Source organism: Lepisosteus platostomus, chromosome 20 (genome assembly GCF_059453375.1).
Source record: "Lepisosteus platostomus isolate fLepPlt1 chromosome 20, fLepPlt1.hap1, whole genome shotgun sequence".
Lineage (NCBI taxonomy): Eukaryota > Metazoa > Chordata > Actinopteri > Semionotiformes > Lepisosteidae > Lepisosteus > Lepisosteus platostomus.
In genome coordinates this window covers 8760343-8781408 of record NC_142630.1, presented here as the reverse complement: position 1 = coordinate 8781408, position 21066 = coordinate 8760343, and the positions used below count along the sequence as shown (strand labels likewise).

General features: G+C 42.4%; 1 protein-coding gene across 5 annotated transcripts in view; it reads right to left on the bottom strand.

Annotated features, from left to right (window-relative positions):
* The window catches only part of piezo1 (piezo type mechanosensitive ion channel component 1 (Er blood group)), a 76064-nt gene that overhangs the window by 25289 nt on the left and 29709 nt on the right, over nt 1-21066 (bottom strand). For 4 of the 5 annotated variants that reach the window (XM_088613577.1, XM_088613579.1, XM_088613581.1 and 1 more), the window contains exons 3-15: nt 16027-16149; nt 15037-15079; nt 14438-14600; nt 5128-5329; nt 4698-4911; nt 3875-4046; nt 3365-3472; nt 2687-2777; nt 2462-2562; nt 1738-1998; nt 1104-1215; nt 299-480; nt 68-216 (exon numbers count right to left, since the gene is read on the bottom strand). In XM_088613577.1, the coding sequence (XP_088469703.1) occupies nt 68-216; nt 299-480; nt 1104-1215; nt 1738-1998; nt 2462-2562; nt 2687-2777; nt 3365-3472; nt 3875-4046; nt 4698-4911; nt 5128-5329; nt 14438-14600; nt 15037-15079; nt 16027-16149 (1921 nt within the window). The remainder of the gene's footprint in view (nt 1-67; nt 217-298; nt 481-1103; nt 1216-1737; nt 1999-2461; nt 2563-2686; nt 2778-3364; nt 3473-3874; nt 4047-4697; nt 4912-5127; nt 5330-14437; nt 14601-15036; nt 15080-16026; nt 16150-21066) is intronic. The other variant, XM_088613580.1, reaches the window with a different exon arrangement.

Here is a 21066-nt window from a genome sequence, read left to right as displayed (position 1 = left end):
CATTTGATCACAGTTGTGATTTTTGAATATTCCTATCCACACATTAAGAAAAAGACAAGTGACATACTGGTTTTCCGTGAACCCAGTGAAGTTCTTCCAGTAACCGGGAAAATCCTCAAACTGGAAGGTGTATATCGCGATGAGGACCAGCATGGTATAGGCCACCACTAGCCACCAAAAGGCCTTGAGCAGTCGCCTCCACAGCGTGTAGTACATCTGGGGAAGAGCTCAGAGTGAGGATACAGCACAGACCACCTCCAGCAGAGGGTGAAATTAGTCTGGGCTGCTGAGAGGTTACCTGGTAGAGGCAGAGACACAGCAGGAAGAGCAGCATGTAGACGATCTTGTAACCCACCAGCTTCCCAGCGAAGCTGACCATGATAAACATGCCTCCACAAACGTAGATCCAGTATTTGGCATAGCAACTCATCACCATCTTGCCCAGAACCTTCAGCACCGACTCATTCTGCCCACTGGTCTCTGAAGCCAAACAAAAGGAAGACTCTAAATAATTTGGACGACGGCTTGCCTCTTGCATTACATCATATTGTTCAAACAATTTTTAATTGTGGTGTATATGTTATTTTATAATCATAATTTATGTGAAAACATAAATATTTTCTATAATTACATTTATAGATGTACTGCATCTTTCATTTGTTTTTTCATTTGTACTGCATCTTTCATTTATTGTACATTATGAAGTGGAACCCCAATTAGTGCCTTTAATTCAATATTGGAATATTAAGCCATTACAGGTGTTGCTGTTAGTCCTGCGTTTCAGATGCGCAAAACTCAGAAACTGGCGACTCAGATATACTGTAGCTGGAAACCATGACTCTTTATGGCAAACAAAGTATGAAATAGTAGTTCAGGTGGGTAGCTGCGTCAGTATGCGTAGGCTGCAAAGGAACAAATAATAGGTTTATTCCATGCTGAAAAAAAGAAGAAAGAGAACACAACCTTTCGGCCGTGGAGCCTTCTTTAACACCTGAAGAAGGCTCCACGGCCGAAAGGTTGTGTTCTCTTTCTTCTTTTTTTCAGCATGGAATAAACCTATTACTTGTTCCTTTGCAAAGTACGAAATATCCTTGTTGTCTCACCAGCACCTCCTGTGGTGACCTCCAGCAAAGGTGAGGCAGTCTTCTTCTTCCTGGTGAACTTGTCCTTCACCGAGTGACGCAGGAGGAGCCAGAACGTGAGTGTGTAGAGCAGCTGTGTAAAGAAAGGTGCTGTTTTTGCGACTGGATACCATCCCACAATCCCACAGTCCTGACAGATATTCCTAACAGGTCTGCAGAGCACGTTTTAACTACTGTGCATCTATCACACAAATGTTGAAAATTAGACACAGTGCGCAATACATGCTATCATATTAGATGGCATGATTAACATCAAATGTCAATTAACCACATCATTTACTACAGACTTTGAAGTCTTAAGATGATTCATGTTGTTGATTCATTCTGACGTTTAACAAATAGCTTTATTTTTCATGCACAAAAAAGAGCACACATTTGAAATGGTTTTTCCTAGTGGTCCTTTTTCTTTAGCGACTCACAATTCACTCATTTCGTTTGAAATTCATGCAAGGACACAATCAGCCATGCTTTAGGCGCTCACTGCAATACTGCGCCAGGCATTCCTATGGTATAAGCAAGCCTATTAGGGTTTCTAGTTTTACGTCTCAGAGGGCACGCAGCATCCCATGCCTGTATGGAAGCTCAGGGCTCTCACCATGGCTCCCAGGCGCAGACAGGCGTGCTTGGTGCGGTCCAGCCCCAGCTGCTTCAGGCTCATCGAGCCGACACGATGGGGCAACTCGGGCTCCAGGTCCATGGACCAGATGTACTGGAGGCTGCAGAGGGAGAGGCCGTACAGCAGGATGAAGGGGGAGCACAGCATGGCGAAACGGCGCCGAGCACGCAGGATCCAGATGAGGCAGGCCCACAGCAGGAGCACGAAGGTCAGCCAGCTGTGGTAAGTGATGCTCCAGACCTGCGGGAGTACGCAGACACAGGGAGAGAGTAACTGAGGTGTGCCTGCGTGCTTGGAGACCTTCAGTGCACCGTGCAAGAAATCAGCCATTCAAAGACACCTCGCATTTAAAATGATACTGAACATTTCCTTTACTGCACAGATAAAACAATTTGAAAGAAGAATCACTGTGATCATTGCATAAACTTGAAGCAAATGAAGAAGGCCTCCTGACTGTTCCTCGACTGCTTGAGTGGTGTATGCTGCAGGTATGTTTCAGATGCAATAGACAAGTAAATGCAGATGAGCTTTCAGATTCTTTCATCCGACACATGAAACCTGTGGTTCTTTATGTTCAATTTTTAATGCCAATTTTAGCAGCTCAATAGAATCATATCTGTGTTCAATGTTTAACATTTGTAATGTTTAACCTGTAGTCTTTCTGATCAGGTTTCGATATAGAAAAATAACAAGAAAAAAGTACCATCATTGCAATAAGAGCGCAGACATAGCTCTGCTGCATGACCATTCGGCCCACAATCTGCCAGGGACTGTCCACATTCCGTCCAAGGGCTCCACTCGGCCCTGAAATAGAGGATGTTACAGTGATGACAGTTTTTTCCAACAAATGAAAATAAATGAATACCCACCCACCAGCAAAATCCTAGCTTCATGTCTTACTAACACTGTCCGAAAGGGAAGGTCTCACCTAGGTCTTGATGACTTGATCCGTTCATGACATGAACTCTGGACGTCTCTGCATTGGCTCCTGGTGTGTCGCCGGCTGAGAGGAGCATTGGCTGAAATAACAAATGTCAGCAAATGAAAAATGTAAAACCTACAACCCAAAGTCGCAGTCCAGAATCTTTGATAGATTAAAACCTTTGGAGGTCAGCTGAAATATGATTTAGGGTAAAAAAAAAAAAACTTAAAAATTAAATTCAATGCTGAAACATACTTAATATAATTATACATACAACATTATATTTTACATCTCAATTAACCTACACTCATATTTCAAAAGGTAAGATGTCATTTACAACGATAGACATACAGTATCTGGCATTTCACTGAGAGATACAGATGTCCATATTCACTATTCTATATTGCCCTTGATTCCCATGCAGGCTTTTGAATGCATACCAAAAAGACTAATGGCTGCTTTCACAAGCACCGATTAGCCCTAGTCCTACACTACATTACCTAAATTAACATGTAGCTAGTTCTACATTAGTGCTAATCACACTGTATGAAACCAGCTCTTAATTTTGAACACAGTGATTAGATGTGACTTTTATTGTTCAGACACTGTGATTAACCTCAGGATGCAGCCCTGGGCTTCAGAGGTCTGAAATCCAATTTCAAGGCAGTAATGAACTTCGCTCACCTTCGTCTCGTCTTGACTACTTCGACGCCCGGAGACCCACGACCTCAGCTCCATGTCCCCCCCACCACCGTCCTGGGACATCCTGGACCTCACTCCTGCTTCGTCCTTCTGAAAACAGGACACACCTCTTCAGCCCAAGAAACACAGGGCAGTCCTGCCAGGGTCATTCTACATATATGGAATTCAATTTTTATTTCCTTTAAAGGGTCAACATGAGGCAGAAGAGGTCAGAGAACTGCAGTTGTGGCAGACAGCCTACATTTACTACCAGGTTATACATTTCCAGAAGAGCCCTGGATCTGGAATATTGTGACCCATGTTTGAACGTCATCAATAAAGACATGAACAGAGGCCTTCTCTTGCCTCTCACAGAGATGGAGCATCCTGTGACAATCCTTCAGTGTCTTGGAAGCAAGGAATATTTCAAATGTCAATGTCCTGGATATAAAAATTGACTTCTAACCACTCGTCATCAGAAAACAAGTCCAGAAGGAATAAAGGTGTGACAACCTTATCAGAAGAGTAATGGCGTCCCATTTTCAGAAGAGTTGCCACGGTGATATACAGAAGGAACAGAATCCCTGGGTTGACATAAACCGGCCAATCGTGATCCGTGTTCAAGACCAGCTCAGCAGCAGAGGAGCAGTTGGAAGGCTTTAGAATTTCTTTCAGGCCAAAGAGTCTGAGGAAAGAATTTGGAAGATACATATACCGTATAATGCTGACACACTGCTTCATAATTGTAATGGGAAGAAAAACAAAACACAAACTTGTAAGACATTTTCATTTCCTCTACTCCAGATAGATCTTGCTCGTGCTATCAAACTTGAGCCTAAGATTAGATTTCATGAAAGAGGGATATTCCCTCTCCACAAGGCAAAAAAGATAAAAGGCTTTTATACACACAGAGTATAGAGCCTGCACCCGAGTCTGCACAAAGACCCCCTGTTTTTCCAGTTATTGCTGTCTGGGCCTGCCAGATTGGCATCGGGGCCTGAGGTATCCAGTGGGACTGACCAAGGGGGACAGGAACATTCACTCACGGTAGGTCAGGTGCCTGCAGGCTTTGGACTACGGGCATTCCAGAATGCACTTAGCTATGTGTGGAATGTTAATGGCCGTCCCCTCTTCCATCACTCTGCAGTTCTCAGGGGAATTAGAAATTGATTGACCTGCCTCCTGTTTTCACGTTTAAAATATGACTAAAACTCCTCAGTACATCAGATGGAATTTCATCACCAATCCAGAAAAAACAAAATCTTTCAGTCCAAGCGCAGCCCCTACAGTGTCAGTGTCTCTCAATAACAGGGCTCAGGAGAAACCGTACACTGACCTGGCCCAGAGGCTGGAGGGGGGAAAGATTTCCTGGGCAAAGGGGCTCTGATAGAGGTACAGGCAGACCAGGTGTCCCGCTGTGAAGAAGCCCACCATCACACACAGTGCGTTGAAGCCCAGGGGGCTGATGGGGAGGTGACAGGCCCACCAGGTGCACACTCCAATGAACAGCAGGTAGTAGACACCAGAGAAGGCAGATGGCAGAGTGATTCCTGCAACACAGCCAGAGAGCCTGGGTAAGAACAGCTTCGTAAACCTCACACAGAGACACTGTCCGCCAGTTGCTTTGACCTTTTTCCCCCGGTATATCATCTTTCATGCTAGATTTTTCTAGCTTCCCACATGTCTCCTCCCTGCAGAGTGAGTGTAGGGAGTACGGACTGAGGGGGCGGAGGCCCTTGCTGGTGCTCTTTAATGAACTCGCTCACCCGACAGCCCAAGCAGCGCGACAGCACAGACCCTGCCGAGGTCTCGCAGGAAGGAGTGGCCCGCGGCATGCAGGCGGGCGGCCAGGAGGGCCATGCGGGACGGGGCGGGCGTCTCCACCTCCGGGGGCTCGTCCTCCGCTTCGCTGAGGGCGGTCCTGCCTTCCTCATCTCCCCCCTCCTCCTCTTCCTCCCTCTGCTCCCCCTGAAACCAACAACAGGTGGACGGTCAGCCACGCTGTGAGTGAGGCCTAGAACACGGCCTGCGACTGCAGATTCACCATCGCTAAATTCTCAGTAACAAAAATAGCAGCAGAATGTTAATTCGAGTGACTGTTCTTTAGATAACATGACTGATGAAAGGATCTTTTTAGTTTAGGATTTGAAGGGGAAAAAAACAAGTCATTGCCTTATATTTAGTTCTGTAACCATCTAGAAATATTAATGTTTGGTCTTGCAACATTAGTCCACACCTTCTCAACCAGAAAAGAAGGATTTTGTTGACCAGCCATCTTAGACTTGGGTGTAAAAAAGACACCTGGGTTTTTTAGAAATGCTAGCCATTTTTAAAAAACCTGCTTTGACCAGTGACCTGGCAAAGGTCAACCAAAGCTGTAAAAAGAGCTTTGTCTGTGAAAATTATCCTGTGTTCACATCAGGTGCTACTTTGCAGGGGTCAAAGACTGCAGAATGCAAGTAATTCTTTAAGAATTCCAAAACCAGTCTTCCAAAACTGCTTTTGATGTCTTTGATGTCAAGTCTGCCCAATGGCCATTTAACCCACCTGAAACTGGATTGTTTCACATTTTTTAGATTTATACATACATTTTTATAGACACATTTTACAGATAAAACTCAATACAAGCAGAACTTGGTCTTACACGTGTTGGTAGCATTTAATCTAGGCGAGGCTACCAACTTTTCACTGTTGGTTTACCTTTGCTGGGTTATAGGCCAAAGGAATTAAAAACAAATAATCCAGCATGCTCAACTCCACTCTCCAACCCCAGCCAATTTGTTTTTGCAAAATCCATGAGGACTGGGCAATGAGTCTGAGTGGTGTAAATAATAAATAAATTTCTCTGTTACAAAATGCAAGTTTCCCAGAAAAAAGAATTAGATCATAGTTGAAGTACCGCTGCTATTCTGCAGGACTGCAGTAGCCCTCAACTTCCACTAGGGGGAATCAGACTGCATTTCAGACACACTGGATTCACATAACTGTAACAACAAAACTGCGTACCTTACAAATGCAGATTTCAGTCACAAAGCCAGCAATCCTATGATATACTTTATACGCTTAGAGGACATATCAATAAATGACATGTGATTGGCCTTTTAATCCTAGTTTGTAATGACCAGTGGAATCTAGGAAGTACACACTGTTAGTCATAAAACTGGCATTTGACATATACTGAATTAAATGGCAGGCAATACCTTGCCAGTCTTTCTGCTGTTTGGTAACTGCAAAGGCTATTATTCTACAGCCACATTACATGCACTTTGAGGTCGGCTTCTCATGTTTAGCCCCACCTCAACACCAATCCACCCTTTGTGACGCTTGGCATTATGCAAGACCATGGCAGACAGCCCAGAGCACCTGGGACGACATCAGTGACTCATAAAGAATTGGAAAAAATCACGGGGATGCCATGGTAAACACAGTGCATGCAGAACACTGTTAGGAGAGGGGGGAGGCAGGGTGTCAGGGTAGTTACAGGAAAGTGTTTCCCCAACTGGCTAACACTCTAAGGGATCTGGAAACCAAATCAAAACAGTGCAATTAAATAGAAAGCAAGAAGGTTTTATAAATCTGTCAAAAACATTCTCTTTCCGGCCATTAAGCATCACGCATGCACAAACCAAACCAGTTAAATAAAATTGCCTGTACCTAGAAAAACAGACACGATCTTCTCATCTTTGCTCAGGAAAACATCTGCAAAGCCAGAGCATGCCCAGATATTGTTCAATCACAGCTAAAGTTGTGATGATGTCCACAGATTTGTATGAACTTTTGAAAACTGGTACTGAATGTATTTTGTGCACCAATGCACATCAAAAGAGGTTAGATAATATCTGCACAGCAAAATGGCAGAAGCATCTTGCTGAAGGTTAGAGTTTAATGGTATAGGTGTTTCTCTCCAGCGTCCGGAGAAACTCAAGTATTGTAGTACTCATCTCCCTGCATGATTGGAAAGTAACATCAGCACTTGTGGAAACGGAGATTGAGCTCTTATGCTCATGACTTGTTGAGAAGCCAGCAGGGGCTGGCAGAGCCAGGAAGCACGGCAAGATTCAAGATTCAAGATTTTTTATTTGCCATACATAACAAGTGTGCTGGAATGCCTCCTCGTTCAGCTGTACCCAGTAACAGCAGAGAAAGCGCAACCATTTCCTTAAATTTAACCCAGATTAAACGCTTGCCTCATTCTTAATCAAAGCCAAAAAGAAAAACCCCCTTCTTACCCAGAGACCAACCTCATTCCTAACCTAAACCAGAACCATAAGCCATTACCAGCCTAACGACAGCTTCAGTCATGATAAATCCATATCCTGCCACCTGTAAGAATTTACAAGAAAACAAACAGTCTATCCAGCAGCTTGGGGTGTTTTCTTCTTGCTCCACAGCTGGGGAGGACAGCCGTGACGACTGAGTGGAAGCCGAAGCAGCAGTGAGATTCCTGCCAACACTAGTCCGGTGTGTGAGACACTGACAGCGCAGTGACAGGTGGCTTCCAGGGTTAACATATTACCCGGCTGTGCCTGCACCCTGCATTCGTCTGCCCCCTCCATCATTCCTAACTATGCAGGCTGCCCCCATAAATGCCCTGTCAACGGCTCAAGATCACTTTCCACGCTCCTATTAAAAGCGGTGTGAATTATTTTCACTTGCCATGGGGGCATCTCAGGCCTGACGCAGCACAACACTCCGCTGTGCTGTTTAAGCCTCGCTCTCTCCACTTTGTCTCGGTGTTTTGTTCAAGTCTTACTTGGCACAAACCTCCCTGTGAATACTTTTCTCATACTCCTCTAATGTAGCCTTGACGGTTGCCTAATTTTCCCAATAAACCAATGACAGGGTTAACAAAAGGTAACAGTGGACTTCCTGTGCTGCGAAGGAAGTGCCTGAGGTTTAATAGAGCCTTAAAGGAGAAAGACTACTTCTTGACGACATTACTTGACCTTGACCCACTGGCCTGCTGGCCCCTTCTCTCCAGGGTTACTGACTGCGCTCTGAGTGACGGAGAGCCCTTCCTCCTTGTTTGTCTTGGCTTGGGCCAGCTGGTGGTGCTTGATGGTTTTTCCAGTGTCAGTGTCAGCCTGACATATGGAATAACACTCACACAGAAGCCCACTTCTTGACAAGAGAGCCCAGCGCACAGACCCACTCCCTGCGACACACACACCCGCTCTGTAGGGAACAGCGCAGCACCATCCCATTGCCAAGGGAGAGCTGCCAGCGGAGACAGGGAAGGGGATGAGGGAGCAGAGAAAAGTCCGATGAGCAAAAAGGGGAGCTGATTGAGGAATAAAATGCAAAAACATTTCATCAAGTTACATTTTCCATACCTACTTTAGTGAAGAAGAGGTAATTGTGGAGACACCTCCCTGGTTTCACAACGGTTTTTGCAGAATCTTTGACACAAGATACACTAAAAGAGTGTTGTCTCCGCCCAAAAATTAAACACCATGCTAGTTATCCCACTGGGTACATTCCCAATGCCAATGACTTCAAAAATACATGGTGCTGCTATTTTTGTTTTGAAAATGTGTCCAATTTCAAAAATCAATCACCATTAAATAAAGGAAACGCCCAATTTCACGTCCTTGCGGTTTTGCAATTATATTTTTCACTGTAGCTATTTTTTACACTTCTAATTTTGTCACAAATTCTCTGTATCAAGTCTGTAAAGAGAGTTTATGCGAGCCAATTATGTTTGTAACACTCAGACTGAATAAATGTTGCTATGATGTGGAGGTTTTGTATTGTGTTTCACACAGCACACTCACTGATTTATTTAATGTGGTACCAGGCCACCTACTGCCTCATCCATTTCAGACTAGAACAGAATAACTGCTCTTGGAAGGAAGGTTTATAGTTGTATTTTATATGCCTATGAGTCAGATCTGTTAAAGCTGTTGTGTGAGGCACAAATGTAGCAGGAAACAATGCATATATCCCCAGCCTCTCTGTTAATATCCACATATCTATAAAATGACTACTTTCTCTGGAGTACTCTCAGTAGGAAAAACCTAAATCAGCTACGTTAATATTGCTGTTCTTTCATGATGTATTGATTTTAGATATGTGGTGACCCACTAGCATGGCATTAAGAGCACATCAACCACAGAGAGCTCATTACTACTGCATTATATAGGAGTTATATCTGGCGGCCTTAATTTTATTGTCACCAACAGTATTCATATAAATTAAAAAAAGACCATATGATCAAAAATTACCCAAGCAATTAATTATTAATGTTCCTTATATGAAACTAGCAGGAAAAAAAACACAAAGGTGTCAGTAACCCACTTTTGAGTCAATTTCAAGTTAAATTACAAACAATTAAAAGATACAGTGACATGGACAGCAATTCCCAGGATGTAATTACCATTGTAGATATTTATCTCTACCGACTGCTAATTTAGCTGTAATTGATAGCAGGCTGTTTTTTTAAATGTCTGAAGTCATCCAGTGCTTGGGTAGCGTATTGCTGTGGAGATGCAGTACATCCACAATTGTTCATTCCTGAAACGTGCGCAGAAGCCTTTTTTATTAAATGAATTGGCTTTGCCGTTCGCAGCTGACAGAAAAACATACATGTTTAGTTTTTCTCTACACCATGTTGCGATGCTGCTGATCGGTGGGACCAGCAGCAGATCGAGAGTCATAAGCTGAACCCACTTGCTGGGCGAGAGGCAGGTGACACAGGAACTGCACAGGCAGTGAAGAAGTCTGGGGAAACCATGCAACCCGGGGACCGGGCTGAGAGGAAAGTGTGCACTCTGGGAGACGAGCAGGAAGGCTGAGCATGTGGAGCATGCAGGCGATGTGCTCCTGCAGCCAGCCAGGGGCTCAGTGATGCAACAGAGCTGTGAGCATGGCCAGGTATGGTAGGTCAGATCCGTGGTTGAGCTGGCGGAGGTCAAAGGCAGTGAATCCAAAACAGTCCAAAGCACAAGGGGGAAATACGTTGAAACAAAGTCAAAGCATGCCAGAGACCAAGCCGAGATAAACACCATGTAGATACCAAACCATTGGGTCGAAACAGAGCAGAAGTCCCGAATCCAACAGAACATGGGAGAAAAGCAACGCAGGGGAAACAAGCTTGAAGCGCTCAGAGGTGAAACTCTATAACAAAGCACTGAGCAGGGTCCTTAAATATCTCTGAACTACCTGAAACCGTGCAAAGTGGTAAATACTCTCCAGGTGATCCAGGTCTCCTGTCAAATTGGTCTCCATAGGAACCGGTGATGAGTGACAGGTGGGTGGAGCAGAGGCTGGCTGCCGTGGCAATGCTAGCTTAGCCCGCAGAACGTGGCCAGGGCAAGGCCGACACAGCACAACAACACCAACAGCCAGGGAAGTGGAAAAGTTGAAAGGAAAATCCTCCAAAAAAAGAGGCCAAGATGCTTTGACTGTGAAAAACCTGTTGTTTTAAAAATGTCCTTCTTGGAATGGTGCCCACCCCTGGACGGGACATTCTGGACAGACATTGGACCCTCTCCCCAGATCTGCATTCTTCTTCCGTGCATCTGCATTAACTTCTTGACCAATATTTTATCATGAACGGCAGGGAGATATTTGTACTTTAAATTGTTTCACACCAGAGCACAACTCCCTTCCTCCCTCTTAAGGGACTCACAGCTTAACACCACCCTCCACACACAGATCAGCAGTAATGCGATATGACAGATTACCCTCTCTGCTTCACTAGATTGATGTGATTATAATTCTCCTGAAATAACTGCTTCTTCATCACAACATGTGCTACTAACTTCACTCTTGGAACGTGAATCCTAATACTGACCCCAAATCCTCTGGATACTAGGAATATCCATCCAACACTTTATTTCACTGACAGCCAGGACACTGCATTGAACTCACATTTCAATCGCAAGCAATTCAGATAACTGAAAGTTTTGGAAAGCTTAAGGCTTTTCTCATAGCTAAATTAAAGTCAATAAATGAAAACCATTTTTCATTTCATACTTTCATGGCACATTAAATAATACTTTTTTTTAAATTGAGTCTATGCAGAAAACGGAAACTTCAAATACACAAGAATTTCCTAAATAGATATGAAACTACTGCAAACTCAGAAAAAAAATACTTAACAGAGAAATTATACTTAGATTAAGAAACGCATACTTTTCAAAATGGTCTGTAGCAGACACTGGCAAACCCTAAAATAACAGGAATGCAGGGCATGAAAAAAGGAGGTGACGTTTATTCATATAATTACACACAGGGAGTCCAGAACTAGAAGATTCAGATATAAAAAAGCTCCACCTCAACATAGTCCCCTTACACACTGCATTCCTCCAGTCAAATGACACCCAACTGAAAATTCCTTGCTTGAACACATCAGGCACCATTATAACACATGCATAGCATGACATTTAAAAAACAGAACAAAATGCCCAACTGTGGTAAAAAAACCTATTTCAGTAAAAATCTTTACTTCTGAAATATCCCATTACACTTACATTGCCAAAAACTGTGAACACAGAGTCAGTAAGAGATAAATGCAGGAAGTAGCCAAAGCTCTTTGTCAGATAAGTGCGATCCAATACTACATACTGTACTACTGTGGCTGCAAGCTCAGATCCACATGAAAAATTGTCTACCAGTTCTCTCTGCCAGACGTCCTGCAAATGAGATCCGTACTGCACTTTTTCTGTTAGTTTAACAGATCAGGTTTAAGTCGTGCAGCCTTGGGAATACCTGTGGACTGCTCGGTGCTAAAAGGGCCAACACCACATCCTGTTTCAGCACACAGCTGTTGTGGGGGAGAGAAGGTGGCTGTACTGTAGCTTGGGCATGCCACCTGTAGTCCTGCCATGCAGGCATCCTACACACAGGCTGACCAACAAGACACAAACAAACTCAGCTTTCACAACAACACCATGTTTCAGCCCGTATTTAAACGGATATGAATAAATCTGTTGATGTAGATGAAGTCTATTACCACCTTCTAGTCTGATCTGGTCAGATTTCAGAAGCCACGCCGAGCCTGGCCTGGTCAGTACTGGAATGGGAGATGTCTAAGGAACACCGAGTTGCGCTAATGGACCAGTAGGTGGCACTATTCCTTCTGGACCACAATTTCCAGTCCAGTGCCCAAGTATTCTGGCAAAGGACTGTCTTTCAGATGGGATGTTAATCCCGTGTACTGATTACTTGGTCATTAAGGATCAGCTTGTAAGTATAATAAAATACAGAAAAATGGCTATCACGTGAGGCCTATATGGGAGCTGCCCTTTATGAAGAGAATAAGAGAATAAGGAACTTTAGGATCCTTTAGGGTGAAACTTCTATACATGCAAGGAGTTATTAACGCTACACATTACTGGGATATCAAGATTTCTGTGAAGAAATAAGACCGTAATGCTTTGCCAAACAATTTTAGACTCAAGAGCACAGGAGGGCCGATAAGCAAACAGATTCATTGGTTAATTGAGCTACAAAAAAACTTCACTGTACTTCCTGGCGTTAGTAATAATTAGAAGCTGGTGTTTGTTGGTGCGGTTGCTGTGGTAACAGGGTAGGAAGCTGCTGCAGAACGTATACTCGGCAGCACAAGACTATGAGCGGAGAGGAGGGGAGAACGCGAGCTGGAAACCACATGTAGAGGGGGAGAGAGGCTTAAGGCGAATGGCAGTCAGAAATGCAGCACTCCAGACACTCGAGTATAAAAAAAGGGCTCCAACAAACAAAACTGCACGCAGACAATTTTACACCACAGAAGTTTCCAGCAAACCAAACAGTGAAGGAAGACATGTTTTTCCCCACTGGAGAACTTTTGAAAGAAAGCAGCGGAAGACAAAGAGAGCTCCTAGGCTCCGCGCCGCTGGTAGGCCCTCAAGGCTGGCGAGGCTGTCACAGCGCCAGGCTGGTGAATGATTTTTAGCACCACTTCCCTGTGGCGGCGAACGTGCAAGACTCCCACGTTGAGATGTAGGAAGCCCACTCAGCAGGGCCCAGCCACACACCACTATCCCATGCCCACACAAAACCACCCATTATGTCACTCTCTGGTGTCTAAGGAACACACCCAGAAAACACACAAATACAGCCCAGCAGAACATAAAAAGAAACTTGTCCAACAGAGTGCCCTTTAGATTCTAACAAGGACTTATTTTTTTTCCTGAAGACACTTACTGCACATGGTATCGCATTGCTACTAACAAAAATAGCACATACCTTTTCTAGTTTTTAAGCACTAAGGACACAGAATACATGTCCCGTGTACAATTCCTAGAGATTAGTAACTCGAAATTCTTACTGTTTTCAAGAAATAAAATGCTTTGTTCAGTTTTTCTTTGTAATGAGAATCAACAAAGATGGCATTCGTGTAAGTTACTTTTTAGTTTCTTTCAAGGCATTGATAGACATTGCACGTATTATCGGGGTTCCTGGATGCATACTGTGTAAATATCAGCAGTCAAAATGCTGTGTTCTGCTTGAAACACGGGAACTTATGCATTCAAGCTTGGCTAATCATGTGGCGAGTCTTGTGAGTTTTAGAATCAATTACATCATTCATGTGCCACTTGAAACACTAATAAAAGCCTCATGATCATAAAAACCCATTTCTGTTGAATAGAAAATCAATTTAAAATCAAAACTTGTAAAATTCATTATGAGCTCCTGAAGGGCTTTAATGAAGCTTTAGTGAAGAGCTTTAGTGAAGTCAGTAGTAGATTTGTCTGCTTCAGGGACAAACGCAATGACGTATTTAGCAAACAAGCTGGAAATGATTCGGGATCAAATTTAAGAAACTGGTCAAAGGGAAACGAAAGAAATGGATACCATATCTATGGTGCTGCTCAACGTGCAGTGATTCAGCTTTCTTAATTTCCTGACTGAGGAAACATGATAACGTTACTCTTGCACACAACAAGTACAATATGCAAAACAGTACACTGTACGATATGCAAAATTAAACCACCCCTTAGCACCGATGCATTTTTAAAAGATTCAGCTCATGCTTACCACTGAAATAAGTAGATCAGTTCAGACTGCGAGATATCAAGATGCATCTGTTGCTCAGAAACCCATGATAGTGTGGAGGGGTCTTTCACTCACCTGCTGCGTCGGCTCTGTGTCTGCTGCCTGGCCATCTCCTTGCCCGTTTTTCTTTTTTCGGAGCAGACAGTTGCACACAATCAGGGTTGCTAGCGATACGGTGAAGATGCCCACATCTGGGACCACCAGTCGCAGAGTGCTCCACAAGTCATCTAGCGGAAGCCTAACATGATAGATGAGAGTATGAGGTCAAGCCAACCGATTCTAGAAAGCAGCCATATGTAATAACTCCTACTGTACGATCTTTCCACAGACAAGGGGCTTATGCAGGGCAGAGAATCCAAGCTCAACTCTGGGAGATAACACTGACTATATTCAAAGCTGATGCATGCAAATTCCACTCAAAATCATTCTCTTTGGGAAGACTATGGAAGAACCAAATCTCTTAATCAAGTGTGGATTTGATGAACTGGCCTCCTCTTTCTTCAGTGTCTGGGATGTCCCCCTGCACGTGTAGTTCACCTTTCTACAGCCCAACAAGGCTCTGCTTATTTCCATCTTCTGCGTTCCAAAGCTGAGGAAATCGGAACATTTTGCTCTCAAAAGATTACGCATGCTCCATAAACACACCCAACCTGTTTCCGACATTCCTGGCATACCTGGATACTCCAACGTGTCTTGACAGAGGCTCCCAGGAGCTGCCTGCAAAACAAGAACGAGACGTGACCTTGCAGAAAACTGCAAAAAGGCACGAAAAGCAGAGAAACCGCACAGAATGGAGAGGTTATCAGGGAGCAGTGAGTAATCTACATGCACTGGACTACTGCCTGTTCAAACATGTTCCAATATTATCCTAGCACTACACGTTTAGTAAGACTATAATTTTAGCCTTCTTGAGGTACAGTGTTTTTTGGCAAATGAGAATAAAGCCTATTTTAACAAATATGGTCAATTCTGAGCAGAAATGCTTAAATAAATGCTAAACGTAAGAAAGTATTTTTATAGCCAACATATATATGTTTTTTTTTACATTAAGCACATCATTCACTAAGCTAGCTGTAACTTATTCTTATTCTTTCTATGGAGATCAAAGCTGTACTGTACAGATGTTGCTTTCTTAATTCTGGAAATACTCTGTAAATTTAGTGATTGAATTAGAGAAAAGAGGATATTATTTTTAACCTTTTAGACTCCCACAATGTATTCAATCAGAAAATAGTTTGATATTTGTTTTCACTTTAATATAACATAAAAATCAGATGTTATTATATAACCAAAATAAAAAACAGAATCCGATGTTCTTATATGAACAAAAAACAATGTTTTTGATGCAAGAACATAAGAAAGATTATAAAGAAATTGAGGCTGTAGAACCCATCTACCCTATTTGGTTGATAAAAGCTAACTGACAAGAGTTTCAACCAATTGTTTCTTGAACAGGTAGCCTGGGTAGCCTGTTCCATTCTCCTACAACCCTTTGAGTAAAACAATACCCATTCTTGGCTTTAAATACACTTCTATGTACTTCATACTTGTGTCATCTTGTTCCATATTAATTTTGAAGAGTCAACTGTTTGAGAATACAAGGTGTAACTGCAGATACTGTCTGGGCTTTGTTTTTAGAAAAAGTAAGATACTGTAGCACTCACAGTTGTATCCCAGCTCATCATCCAGGCCGGGAACAGTGTACAGGCAGATCTGAAAGGTGAGGTGAGCCAACAGGAACACCAGACTGGTGGCAAACAGGGCCTTGATAAAACGCCCAGTATGACCTGGAAGCGAGAGACGTAAACAGTAACACACATGAAGACATCAGAATTGCACAACCACAGAGAACCCTTACAGCACCATGAGCTTACGAGCAGTACGGAAAGCAGCTGTGTGCTGTGTCAGGACAGGCCCTTTCTCCCTCCCTTATATACTGTATAGCCTCTAAAACAGTTTCTTTGGCTTTACAAAAATATTTGGGCTGCTCCCAAATTTACGTAGAGTTAAAACTAAAAGTATTTTGGTAATGCACAGAACAAACTGCTGACTGCTGACTGCCAAGACAAAATGGGCACAGCAATACCGCCGAAAGACATTTTTGAAAAGAGTACTACAAATGTGGGTGCTTACAGCAAATGAAACAAAAAGGAGAGAAACAGACAGGGTTATCGTAGAGTGGCAGTCAGAAGACTCATAACAGAAGCCTTTGTGAAAGTGAGCCGAGCTGGAGAAAATAAGCTACTAGAAGGTAGTGGTATGTAGCTCTTGTGATTTTGGCGGTGATAACTAGGTTGTTGGTTTTTAATAATTTAAGAATTATTTATACACTGGTTCCACCCCACAGGCCCCCCAGAAATTGACTTGTATTTTCTTTAGGCATTAGGGTTTCTCCTTTCAGCATTAATATTTTAGAATGCCCAGAAAAGGCAGTAATACAACTGAAGAGCCCTTTTATTCTAATAAGTTCCAGTGAAGGCGACCTTCTGAAAGTTAAATAGATTTAGCAGATAAGCCCCTCACTGCACCCTCCACTCGCCGGACTGAGAGTGTATTAAAAGAGCTGCCACAAAATATTGAGATTTAAAGTTGTTGGCATTGTTAAAACCATTCCAGTGCTTCCAAAATTCTGTATGTATTTTAAATTGTTTTGAATTTTAACAACCAACATCTCCATTTTAATACAATAATTTTATATAATTTTATAAATAGTTTGATACAATAATAATGACAATTGTAAACAAAGTGACATTTTTCTGAATATTCCTGTGTGTCGTCCGTAGTCTGTGTACCTGTGACGTTCCCTCCAAAGCTCAGCTCTGAAGTTTAAAGCAGTGTTTACCCAAAGCCCCCAGTTCATCCCTGTGGATCCCAAGTTGCTGCTCTGTAATCTCATTTTAAGTAAACGAGCGGATCAGCATTAGAGAAACACAGTACTACAAACTACATTCATCCCGAAAACCTTCCGGTCTGAACCTCTTCATCGGGATGGAACATGAATCACATCAGTTCTATGTTCTGACAAGAGTTAGAGGCTTCAAGCATCCATTCCTCATTCCTTCTCTTACCCAACAGAAGGCAACAGAAAGTTCCACTTTCTGAAACAGGGGTAAATGTATTGAATTCTACACACAGACGAAAGATGGAAATAACCACTAAGAACAAGTGATAATCACCCACACATCCATCGCTAAGGCCATTCATGTGGCTTGGCATTAGGGCAAGCATCTTCACAAACTTGAAAAAAAAAACAGAAATTGATATGATTGTGTTTGTACACTGCATTATCTTTAACTACACAAATGACAAACAAATCAAATTCAGCTTATCCACTGTACTTTTGTACTGTTTGTATTGTTTTTCTTCATTTATCCTATGAACTGCTGCCAGTTCTGGGCTTCACATTATCAGGACAGAAAACTGCACACAGCTTCTCTATCTGCTTTCCTAGAAACTACATAAAGACACCTGAGAATGTTCCATTACTGTATAAAAAGGCTACAGTTACTTGTTTGGCTTCTGGTGCTTTTGTTAAAAATTGACCTTTGCTTTCATTTAGTTAATCCTTGAGTAAACGTAATCTTAAAAAATAAATGTTATCCCCCTAGGTCTAATGGCAGAAGGGAGAAAGAGACAGGAGAGAAAAAAAGCACTAAGATAACTCTGCACTTGTCAAAACCCGATAACAACTGAATGACAACCACTGGAAAACAAACACTTTGCTTTGAAGTAATTCATTATTTTCATAATACTTAAAACAGACAGAACAATTAGAACAAAATGCACTCCTTTCTAAAGTATTATCTTCCCACGAGAAAGTCAGTTTTGCATTCACAAAATGCAAATCTAAATTTTGTCATTCAAAATAAAAAAGAACTAATCTGTTCCCATTTTAATTATAAAGAAAAAAAATGGGAACATTCTCACACACCAGAATTTAACAATATGGGAAAAGGGTTTTAATAATAGTATTAATACAATAAGTCTGCAAAACCCCATTACCTATCTTAGTTTAAAGCCTTTCCAGTGTCTTAGTATGATTAATGAATGCATTACTCTGCATAGTGTCTCTAACAGAAGTGCAGTAATCATGATTGTATCACCTCCAATATTGGTGACTAGAGGCAGTCTGTGTTTCGTAATGTTACTGAAGCATTGCTGGTCCAAGGATGAACCTGATTTACAGCAGCAGGTCTCTGGATCCAGCCCAGAGCAGCCACTGACTCACTGCAATAAAGCTTCTTTTTAATGGAGGTGCAAAACAAGATTGAGTATCCTAGATATACTCTTCAGCGGGCACGGTTTTGACCAAACACAGGCTCCCCTGAGACTTGCATTTTCTTTTGTTTTTATTCTCCCCATTCTATTTTTTCCACTTCATGCTAGTGAATTTAGTTATACTGTACAAACAGGTGAGCAGGCAGCAGAATGTCGAAGGACTGAGATTGTGGTTTAGTCGCCGTGCTCTCTGGTCACAATCCCAGTTCCACATGACAAGAGTTTGCTGGAAAGGAAAAGGACACCAATTGGCCTATCAAGTGCAGAGAAGACCTTGTGATGCGTATCGAGTTGGTTTGCTGATTGCTTTTTCCAGACTCAGACATGAAAGACTAACTGACTCTGCCTTTCAACAGCAGGCCTGTTTCAAATATATCTGCGGCAGAAAAAAACAAAATTGTGGGTTTCTACTCGGCAGATTCACTCACCACTACCAGCCCCGACACAGTAACACAAGACACAGAGTGCATAACCTCATGAAGCCGACAGATAAGAAAAGTCTCTGCTGTATATCGGGGAAGTGGTGGAAAATCTGAGTATAAGAGTATAAGGTGTGTCTTTTTTCTGCCTTACCATTGCAATTCTTTTAACTTGTCAAATGAGGAAATAACATTTTTTCATAAAAACAATGTTTTCTTCTATGGCCTATGTCTAATTTTAAATAAATAATTCATATGTTACTAAGAATACTAAAATGCAATTTAATAGAAGAGGATATGACTAAGAAAAGTTTTTTCTACAAGCTTACAATGTTTTACAAACTTGACTTCCTGTTACACCCTCTGTTCTATGGGAAGTGTGGGGGTCAGACTGAAACTGTAAGTCATTAAACTGCCCCCACTCCATAGAAAAGGAAAAAAAATAACACCTGTCATAATAGTTTATGTCTGCTCCTGAAGCCTGAACCCTCCAAGATTTCAGATTTTTTTACACCAAGGCCTGGTAATTAATTACCGTTTTTCAAAGCTGTCCTGAATAGCTCTGTGGTCAGTACCGTTTCCAAAAAACTGAACTCAATAATGATTCATCGGAAAAAAAATAATACCCCTGCAAGGTGCACACAGGAACAGCGCACAGAGTATTTTTAAAAATAAATGACATATTCCCTTTAATTCATATTGCCTATTAAGGGGGAGTCTTTCCGAAAACAAACTGCCTGATGCCTAATAAATGCCATGTGACAGTGCTTAATGAATTGCTTATTTTACCAGTTTAAATAAACAAGGTCTTAAAAGGTGTGTTTTGACAGGAAATGGCTGGCACTTGCAGGGCAGCTAGGCGGTGGAGCAGGGTCTGCCTTCACTCATTCCACAGGAAGATGGACGCATGACCCCATTGTATCAACTGGATAACAGCACCATTCCCACGTCATAATGGGGCAGAGCCCTAAGAGAGGAGCCTCTGCTAACTTTCTGCAGCATTCCGGGTCAGAAACCAACCTGCACAACACATCCCCTTGTGGTTTATGTTCTACATCCTTTTAACAAAGCACACGTGACCACGTTCTGCTTATAGTGTACAGGACAATTCAAAAGAGAGAGCTTAACACAGATTGCTTTGGATTCTATCTTCAAGAAAGTTTTTTTTTTTTTTATTCTCGGTACATGTGTTTATTAGAGAACAAAACCCAAATGCTTTTGAGTAAATTAAGGAGTTTGTATTGTTCCCTGGCATAGTGATGGGTAATATAGCTCAGTGTGCATTCCTGTGGCTCTGTAGATTTCCTGATCTTCTCTACAGATCAGAGTCATCCCAGTTAAAAAAGCACTGTGGGGATGCAGCTGTGTGTATCAGACTGAAATCAATTGCCTTGAGCGACCTGGCTGGTTGCCTTTGTCCTGTCAGTGCTTGACGTTATGTGCTGAGTAGATGTTACTGTCTGAATGTACACTCTGGTAAAACAACAAAGCACAAGTTCTGCCACGGGATTTGGTAATAACAGTCGACATTATTTAAAAAAAAAGCAAAATTGCAGAAGAAGGGAGGATGGCCTCACAAAACATTTCTAACTTTCTGACCCTGAAACTTTCAGTGTTTGCAGAAAAGAATGCAGTACAATGTTGATTTATATTACAGTACCTAATACCTGTTTCGTTTTTTCACTTCGCAGCTCGCACCTAGACTTTCTCCCAGTACAGTTGTGGCAAAATGGGGCAGGGTACGGACTCACCCCACACCCACCTTCCAGCACTTGTTTTAACAGCATCGCAGCCCGGTGCCAGAGCTTCACAGCTGGCGGGGTGACAGGAGCGTCTCTCCACCAGGTGTGAAGAAGGCTCCACAGCCGAAACGTTGCGTTTTCTTTCTTCTTTCTTTTCCAGCATGGAATAAACCTATTACTTTTTCCTTTGCAACATTAAAAAAGGTCTTGTTTTCTGGACTTTTGGGTGATGAGCTGTTCTCCATGAGCTAAATAATTGCCATAC